This window comes from Perca flavescens, chromosome 20 (genome assembly GCF_004354835.1).
Source record: "Perca flavescens isolate YP-PL-M2 chromosome 20, PFLA_1.0, whole genome shotgun sequence".
Lineage (NCBI taxonomy): Eukaryota > Metazoa > Chordata > Actinopteri > Perciformes > Percidae > Perca > Perca flavescens.
In genome coordinates, this window is record NC_041350.1 from 9,052,517 (window position 1) to 9,062,448 (window position 9,932).

At 42.3% G+C, this 9,932-nt stretch overlaps 1 protein-coding gene across 1 annotated transcript; it reads right to left on the reverse strand.

Annotated features, from left to right (window-relative positions):
• Positions 1–158: 158 nt before the first annotated feature.
• LOC114547128 (F-box only protein 33) lies at positions 159–8,877 on the reverse strand. Its single transcript, XM_028566364.1, has 6 exons — positions 8,342–8,877; positions 5,826–5,936; positions 3,282–3,442; positions 2,871–3,079; positions 2,371–2,668; positions 159–1,083 (listed from the first exon to the last, which is right to left on the reverse strand). Exons 1-6 carry the CDS (start codon positions 8,776–8,778, stop codon positions 818–820), a joined length of 1,482 nt encoding a protein of 493 aa, XP_028422165.1. The 5' UTR covers positions 8,779–8,877; the 3' UTR covers positions 159–817.
• Between the last annotated feature and the right edge of the window lie 1,055 nt (positions 8,878–9,932).

Sequence of the window (9,932 nt, forward strand, 5' to 3'; positions counted from 1 at the left end):
AAAAACACGTTCACAACTAAAGCATTCCCCCCCGCCCTCCAAATCCCACCTGTCCATCACTCAACCCGCCTGCCTGTCCTGTTCTCGCTGTTAGCAGGATAATAATAATAATAATAATAATAATAATAATATTATATCTGTATTTAAATACACACAAAGCCTATACAGGCAAGGGAACCACCACACAGGAAAACAAGATTATACACAGAGCAGGGAGAGATGAACAGTCAAAGAAATCAAAGTTACATCATACAGAGGCTCTGGAGGTTATTACGGTGAAGGGGAGACATCAAGCTCTGACGAATTTTCGATCAAGACCAGACCAGACTGGGCGATGCCAGACAAGAGGGCATTTGAAGCAGCACGAGTACGAGTGACCCATTTTGGCAGACAAATAAAAAAATGATTCATGACTCAAGTCTTGTCTGTGGTCTGGGACCACAGAGTGGTATGACTTCTAACTGAATGAATATCCAGTTTTAAAAGGGATATTCTTAAATTGGAAAATCTATTTAAAACATCAAAGATTTTAGACACTGGCTAACTAGATAATCAGGAGGCAAAACAGGGAATCATTTGGAAAATGGTAGGACTTGATTGTGTGCTAAAACCCCCGTGAAAGAAACAAAAAATTAAAGTAAAAATAAAAACAATCAGCTCACATAAATGATACTCAGATTGTTTTAAGATCCAGTTTAGATTTCTCACTTAGGTCTGCTTTGGCCTGGTTTAGAGGTCTGAGTTGACTTGGACTTTGTTGGTCTGGACTGGTCTTGACACAGTTTAGGCTGTGATGTGTTGGACTTGCCATCCCTGCCTACATGCCCATGCTGAAGGCGTGCAGCTCGTGGTGGAAGTGATGGGTGGGTTCGGACAAAACCAGGCTGGAATCCAGGCAAGGGTGCCAGACACGGGCGAGGCCCAGAGAAACCTCCTTGACCAGGTTATGGACCGGGTCGCCATCCATGCACACTGCCTGGTCCGGATCAAAGTCGATGCTCTCCTCAGAGACGGTCAGGACGCGAAGGTTGGAGCCACGCAGCCGAGAGATGGCCACCAAATTATGGGCCCAAACGGTGTAACCTACAGAGAGAGATGTGTTCAGGGAGGTGGACTTATCTTGCCAAGAATAAGGATAAATAATGAATATTATATACAGTACAGCGTTACAATCAACATACCATTAGGTACAACCCATGACATAATATATAATGATATAATGGTTGCAAATTTACACTCCTTAGGAATGGGATTCTCTTCGGTTACTTATCATTTCCTTATCTCATACAGTTGCCTAGATGGAACTTTGACCTAATTCTATACAAACACAATGCCTGTAAATGGCACTGACAATATTAATTGCAATATCTCAACCAACTGCTGTGCAGTATTTGAAAACATGTGAAACATGTTAGAGATTTTGCTCCCTATCAGGACACTGCTATACCACAGACATTAAGCAAGCCTTGAAACTTCCTTATTTAAAACTTTTACATTAAAAACGGATTTAACGATGTGTTATGTTGAAGATGTCTCACATAGTGACAAAACCACAGATTATAACTACCAACTCTGCATTTATCCTCAGCTCATTTTTTTTGCTGGTAGCAACTTCACTTCCTTGTTTCAATCACTCTAATCAGCTTTGTTTCCAAACATAGCAGGAAGCGGTTTTCAGTGAAAATAAACCCACTGTATGCTACCTGCACAGCACCAAACACCAGACAAAGTTAGTGACTAACCGTGAACAGCTAACAAGCTACACAATTGTTCTCAGGAGTTGGTACAGAGCAAAACAGAGCTATCAGGAGAGTGAATATTGGACTTAAATCCATCATGTGGCCAGAAACACAACTTTCTGCATTTACAGTTTCTTGTATTGCCCCTTAATTGCCAACAAATCCATTTATTTAGGTAAAATTTTAAGCTTAACGTGATAGTGGCTATCTATGGCCAGCCATGGTTGCATCTTGTTTAGAAAAGAACTACGGTAAGAGTCATTGTTTTGAATTACCACAAGTACAATTAATGATGACTCTGAAAATAAGCACTTCAATTCTGTAAAGTTTCGATTTCCTGAAAGCAAAGCAGAGCACTTTTGCTAACCACACATGAACGTAAAAACTAGGTATCACCAACAGAACTGGAATTGATATAGTGTAGTAGCAACATGTAGGTTTTAAAGTTTTTCTTGGCTTCCAACCCATCGTCAGATTACTCCAATCGAGCCTGAACCAATTTATATACTACCACTACTATGCTAACCACTACAACCACTTGCGTTTGTCATCATAAGGATGGCCCAGCACTGATCAGAATGAACCTGAAGTCACGTTACTGTACATCCCCGAAACAACAAGCTGAACTCACCATGTATCACCAGTACAGCCAGCTGAGTACATCTCCATGCCAAGAGGACCAACGGGTCTTCGTTCCGATTGATGCTGAGGTCAGGGAAGTCGGGGTCATCCCTCAGGAGCAGGAAATGAGTCAGCGTCTTGTTGTACTGCTGGGAAATGAGCTCCAACGTGGCGTCAGTCACCAGTGTGCTGTAACTGTCGAGGTGGAGGCGCTCCAGAGGGAGGCTAGGCTTTAGGACCCCAAGGAGCTCTGAGCTGTTGATCTCCAGGGCCATGACGTACACTCGCAGGTTGGCACTAACACGAATCTGGGGGGAGGATCAGGCAAACTTGACTGATGTACACATGAAGACTTGGAAAAAAAAAAAAGGCTAACTGTGACTGCTGTTTCATTGACATACGGCATTTCAAACACTCTTATCTTTTCATTATATAAAGCAAGAGGTTGTCCTGGAATAACTCTAGCAGAGGGCCAACAAGACTGAGAAACAAAGATACACGTTGCATTACCAGTGCCTTCCAATCGTCCTCTGTAGCGGTCCCTTCTAATGGTTTGAACTCCAGGGCGGCGCCATTGAGCAGCAGGGAGATGCGATGCAGTGGAGTACGGCGTGGAGATGCCAGCAGACCACAAAGCTCAGATGTGAAATCAGAGAAATCCAGAGCCAGAGAATGAAGATTAGATAGACGATCCAACTCGGATGGCGAGATGAGGGGACCTGAAGGAAATTCAGGAGAGATTACAAGTTGTACAAACATACTACCAACATGTACTACAACTGCTACTTGTGTCGTTATCTATGGGTTCAACTGTTAAGGATTTGCACCAATACAAGCCAATTTCCATTTGTTTTTAATTGAAGCTGCTACTGCATTTACACAGTTACAGACAAACATTTCCAGAAACACACCAGCACGTACCCAGCTGGTGGTCCAGTAAACTGAGGTGCTGCAGGGTCTCGGCTGAAGGATTTGACAGGCAGGCCAAGGAACAGGGAGTCACCAGACCCAGCATGAAACTACAGGACAACCACCGGAGCTGCCTGCTGTTAGACAACAACTCCATGAACAACTGCTGGACTCTGCAGAGCACAGTGGAGGAGAAGAGAGGGTGGAAGAGAATTACCAGCATGAACACAGCTTCCTTCAAGTTAAATTAAAGTTAAGACACCATGGGAGTAGTGCATGCCAGTTCAAATTTAAGACAAATTTCATCCTAAAAAATAAACCTGAAGTTAAGAAGGAAGAACAGCCTCAATATACATACAATGGAAAGAGAAAGATAGGTCCTAAAAAGCAGAAGATGGATGGTATGAACATCGGAATTAATATGATGCCACCCACCTCACTACCACTGAGTTTAAAAACAAACCCACACTGGTTACCATGAATGAGAAATACTGTACTGTGATTTCAAAAAGGGAAAAGCCATCAAAATTGACAATGATCTGTATACTCCGTGTTTCCTCTATGTTGATTTGGAAATGGCGGCCCGCCACGCCAAAATTTCTGCCGCCACGGTATCAGAAATAAGGCAGACGTGCAATGTAGTTGCAGTTGCCTTTTAAAATGATCCTGCCTGTTGGAAAGCCTGTCCACGCCCCCCACAGGTGGATGGCGATACTGCAGTCTGATGTCGGTTGAGTTAGCTGCACTGCGCTTTGATGTTGAGAGGCAGCAGACTTTTTTATTTATTCCTTTTCTTCATTCGGTCTGGTTTGTGCGTTTGTGAGGAAAACGTGAGTAGCCTATTGTACATGTGGAGTTTGTTGCGTGACATCATGCAGGACAAATATATATCTGTATCTATTTAGATCGAAGTTATGGCAGGAGTTGAATCAAAGCCTTATTTTTTTCCTTTCTCCACGGCACACTCGTTAAAGTCTACTTAGCTAATCATCGCCGTTAATATGTGATAACGCCAGTTTATGTCACACTGTGTGTGCTCTGAGTGTTTATATGTTAAAGTTAACTTCTATAATATAGTGTAGGAGTTTCACTGCTGACATAATGCACTCCCCGTTCTTTGTGGTGCAGCTTAGTGTCCCCCAGTGCTAAAAAAATCCTAAAGGAAACACTGAGTATAGTGTTCTGGATTAATGGGCAGTGTATGTTGAAATCACCAAATTGAGTATCCGGACATACTATACATGTATATGTAGTGCACCATCAATATAGTAACATTACTATTATTAGGCCTAGATTACGATTATCATGTCAGCGATTCAATTCGATATCTCGATGCATCACGATGCGTCAAATACATGAACAGCACTGAGCACATGGCACTTCCTGAATGTGCAAAACATAACCGAATACGTAAACCGAAACGTTGTTAGGCCTACATTAAATTGTAAACAGAAATAATCAATTATGGCCCGGCCGATTATTGATGCGGCATCGTCCATGTCCACGATTCGATGCAGCGATTATTTGATTAATTTCAACACCTCTAATTAGGCCTAATGTCTACAAGTTAATGCGGAGAGTATTTTCTCACATTATAGAGCAGTGGCATGAACATTTTAAGATTTGACCACAGATTCTAAATATGTTCTAGTAGAGCCAATATCCGCTAATAAACACGTTGGTGTACTGGATTATCTAAAGCATCCGTCCCTGTTCAGAGACTGATCCACAGAGTCTGCTGCACCTTAGCAGCCTCGGCTACATTATTCATTCATACATTAACAGTTTGTTGACAGAAAGCTGGACACACACAGGGAGTGTGTTTAATGTTGTGTGTCCTGATGTGTTGATGCTGGAGATGCTGTGTGCCTGTTGACTGGATTATGACAAACTACACATTTGCTAAATGTATTGTATGTAAACACCGTTTCCAATTCCAAACAAAAGTGCAAACAGTGCCATTTTGTAAATAATACTCTCCCACACCCACACAAACATCCATGCCAGTCATTAGCATCTTTCACACAGAGATTCTGCAATAGCGCCACAATCAAGGTCTGCCACTATGCTGGCTTTGTTTAGTCACACAGAGGGACATGTCAGGCTTTAACACAGCAATGTACATCCACTGGACTAGGTCCAGATAACATTTTGGCTAGTCTCTATAAACATATCTGCCAATGAATGTAGATAAATTAAAAAGACAAATGCTAATAAAAAGATAAATCGTCGTCAGACGATAGCCAATGGCTTCCGAGATTGGATTCCGGGCCAATGCGTTCCACCTCTTTTGCTCTCCACATGGACTCTTACTTGCACGCAACCAAAGCCCTCTCAATGGTAATCGGTCAATGCTACTCGGACTACAAACGGAATCCAGAGCGTTTCCGATACCAAACTCTTTGGTCCCATTGCCTACAGATTCTGCATTCACATGAAGATCTCTGTTTAGAGATTAAAATGCAAGTAATCACTCTATGGAGAGAAACAAATACTGAATCTAGCCATTTGACATTCAACAGAAAATTGCTTTTATATTGACATAATCAGGCTTACTCATTGATCTTTTTGTCCCCCTGGTGAATTTGGTGCAGGTGGGAGCTGTCCAATAGTCCCTCCTGCTGGAGAACACATGTGTCTCCATACAGACTCAGCTTCCGCAGGTTTCTAGAGAGAGAGAGAAAGCGCGAGAGAGAGACAGACACACACAGAGAGAGAGAGAGAGAGAGAGAGAGAGAGAGAGAGGAGGTTAGAAATACAGAAAAGAAGACAAATTATTCTACAATACTAGATTGATTTATGTTAACAAGTAATTTTAGCAATATTTTTGAATGTTTTGACAGACAGTTAACAGGTATACATTAAAAACAGTTGTTTTTCTCTTGTGGTCAATTCCCATTCAGACCTTTGAAATAAAATAAAAACTATGTGAAAGTTCTGCCTTCAACAAGAGTGGGCTTCAGTTATTTTCTTCAAAATTAAACAATGGGAAAACATCAGTGTGGTGTGCTAGCATTACTGAGACATCTGTATCACAATAACAAAAGTATACCCCATTGCATTTCTGTCAGTATTCGGAGAACCAAACCTAGTCACATAACAATTTCAAAAGGATGTTTTTTTTTTCATCATCGTTTACTCTGTCAACATTGTAAGACATTACTAATGTAAGTTGTATATCTGGTTCTATCGCATGGAGCACATAAGGGGTGCTTGGAAATTTCAAACAAGCATCATTAGCTAGACCAGGGGTTAGGTTTAAGTATTTCAAATCCAAACAACGTCAGAATGAGAGTTATCTCTTACCTCCATCTAATCTAGCCCTGGTTCTTTACGTTGCTGGGTTGTCTCCTATCAGGATAGAATTATTGCAACTATGCACTTTGCTGCAGTGCTGTCTAGAACCCTTCATGTCCTGGTACCCAAAATAGATTGCCAACAATCAAGCAGCAGACTATAAGCCAAAAGGTGATGCTTTGAAAAGCAGGCAAGGTAGGCAAGGTAGGCTTATATGTCACAATGCATCCAATTACATTCTTCCAAAGAGAAAGTTTGCATCTGTTTTGATAACGATGTTTGGAAGATCACAGATGTTAAGTTGTGGGAAAGGATTCAACCACATGTATGCCGTGCAGCCACACATGACATAGGCCAACCTACGAGGTACTGTGTGCATTAGGTTTCCTGAAGCCCACTTCCTGTAAATCATCTGAGAGCTAAGCTTTACTGCCTCTGCAGTGAAACCAACAGCAGTCTCATGTGCATCTACTTAGTGTGTGGAACCGCAATTAAAGGAACAATAAGTTATCTATTCTCATTATCTTGTGTACCACACATGTACTAGTACCAGACAGTGGAGGTGGACCAATGTGAGCTGAATGAAAAACTCACTTTTCCTCACCTGATAACATGGGAGCTAAAGATAGATATGACAGCTGGCATTTGTCTTTATTAACTGCACAGGATCTGCAGTCATTCCTTTTTGGTTAACCAACTAGAGCAATTCCATAATACCTAATACTTATCTTCATGGCCTTCATATACAAGAAAATCAGCATACTTTATGGTTTAACACATTTAAGAATCAAGCAGGTTGAATACACAAACCGACATCTGGATGTAGTGAATGTTGTCACATTTCCAGAATAAATACGCTAAAACCTTAAAATCGTGTTAGAATTAGTATGCAGCACGGATCTGGGACACAGGCAAGGTCGTCAGTCCGTTTTAAATTTATTTAAAACCGCTCAGTGAGAACAAGTGAGACAACAGAAATTGTTTCAGCCCCCTCAGCAGAACTAAGACATGAACTGCACAGCATTGGACGGGTGCTATTTCAACACTACAAAGCACTGTAGAGAATAATAGAGAATGTGGGAGAAGGTATAATAGAGAGAAGCTCTGCACTGAAATCAGGAATCTTAACATTCAAAGTAACGCTTTACAGAACAGTAATTTCCACAGAAGAAATTAGCCAAGTGGCTAGATTTTATGTATGGATCACATATGTGATCCAACAGTATGTGACGACATACCAGAGCTAAATGTGACATACACTGTATATGTGTCTGTCTGTGTGTCAGTGCTGATATCAGCAAGTCACAGTCAACAATGCGTTCTCTAGCCACCACCAGTGCTGTATTGTATCTGCTGGTATGAAGACCCCAACGCAACAAAGAAAATAGAACTGGCAACAAAAGAAACGCAGACGAGCGTTTGACTTGAAATTATCATTTAAGCAGATATCATACATAACGTCATATGATGACTGCAAATGTAAGACTTCAATAAAATACCGTCTGTTACCGTAGCTATATTAACAACGTCTTTAGAGATATTAAGAGCCCGTGGGCTATTAACTCCACCGCAAAGACATGACCCTATTAACGTTACGTAACTCCGTCAGGGTTTGTTTATAGCTAACGTTAACTGAGCTAGCTAGCTAGCTGCTAGCTTACTGCGACGCACCAAATAATATGAAGTTACAAAAAAAGGAGAGGATATCATGCAAATTCCTGAAATTGAATAAAAACAAAACTCATAATGGGATTCTGGAGCAAATCCAAAGTTACCTGTTGTTGCGGATGCTGGAGAACACACACAACACCTGGTCCAAGTAGGTGGCCATGGCGTCTCTCCATCGCTGGGAGAGCTGCGGGTCGCTATCGGGCTGGTCCATCCTGGTGGACGACGGGTTGTTGTTGTTGAGCGGACTGAGGCAGCCTTCCACCGGTGCGAGTTCCAGTTGCAGCTCCCGCACGAAAGAACCGAATTTACGCATGAGGAACTCCAGCCTCGGGGTCTCCTCGGAGCTGGAGCCGCCGCCGTTACAACCACCACCTATCCGCAATTTGAGTTCGGTCCACAGCGCTGGGTAGAAGAGACACTCCCTCCATCGTGAACACACGGCCGAGGCCCGGAGCTTGTCTCGGTCGGACAGAAAGGAAAATATGTGGACGATAAGCTCGCTAGGCAAAGCCATGGCTCCGACACCCCCGCACAGAGCCATGGCGAGCTGAGAAAGCTGCTGGCCGAATACCAACTAGGTATGAAATAAATGTTGCAACCGTTTTTAAAAATCGGTGCAGAGGCTGCGAAAAACTGCAACGCTTCTTCCACTCGTTGAAAACAAACCGTTTTTTCAGCTTTGCCTTCAATACTATTGGACCGCACCACTCCTTTTCAACGCACGGGGAACAATCAATCCTCACAAACATTACAAAACAGCCTGTACCGGGACACGTGTCATCATTTATGTATGGTAAAAGATAAGATTTTATGTATTTAACCATATTAAGGCTATAGTGTACATTTCACCAGTTTTATGGCAATCAGTGATTACATCGCCTCGTTGTCAAATAAATGGTTTAGTCCTAAAGTGCTGCTATTTTTGCCATACTGCCGTGCTCCGCCGGAGGGCGGTGTTTATCTGCAGTAAACAACTCAAGCCAACACGTGATCTTTATTTTGGAATTTGTTCCCATCCAGACCTGATCCAGAACTATATACTGTCTATGATCCAGACCCCTCCATTTTAATCGGTTCATATCATACCATAGACTATATAAAGAGGTTCACACCCCACTCAAAAACAGATTACAGAGGGTGAACAAGACCACACCACAATATAAAGTTAAAGTGACAGCAGCATGACAATCTTAACAAAAATAATATGCCTCATGAAAGTAGTAGTTAGGCCTAGTATTTATTACATGGCTGTTGCACTGGAATGCATTTATCTCACAGCTGTGCACCACACTGAAATTGTATCTATAAACTATAACTTTCATTAAAGAAACCAACACATTCTTTCATGTTGTTGAAACACACCTCAGTCATATGATTAATAACAATAACTTTAAATTGCATTCAGGTCCCCATGCAGACCAAGTAGGCTATGGAGTGTGGACTGGCAGCTGGAAGGGGGCAAGTTCTCCTCCAGGGCCCTGCCGAGGTGCCCTTGAGCATGCCTCGAACCCTCAAACTGCTCCAGTGGCGCCTGTTGTGGAATTTCCAGCTTATGAACCCATGCTATGTAAGTTGAGACAATGGTACCCAGGTGTCATTCAGGTCAGCCTGCCTTTCCAGGCAGAGGACTACTTCAACTTTGTGGCTCCATAGTTGACGGGAGACGTAGCAGCTGTACAATAAGACAGTGCTGCT

What these genes read in the sequence shown, in the direction of transcription:
- LOC114547128 (XM_028566364.1), bottom strand. Translation starts at nt 8,778, where the DNA reads ATGGCTCTGTGCGGGGGTGTCGGAGCCATGGCTTTGCCTAGCGAGCTT. An exon ending in TCCAGCATCCGCAACAACAG is followed by an intron (nt 5,937 to 8,341) that starts GTAACTTTGGAT and finishes CTCTCTCTCTAG; the next exon opens with AAACCTGCGGAAGCTGAGTC. An exon ending in GGCTGTACTGGTGATACATG is followed by an intron (nt 1,084 to 2,370) that starts GTGAGTTCAGCT and finishes CTCTCTCTGTAG; the next exon opens with GTTACACCGTTTGGGCCCAT.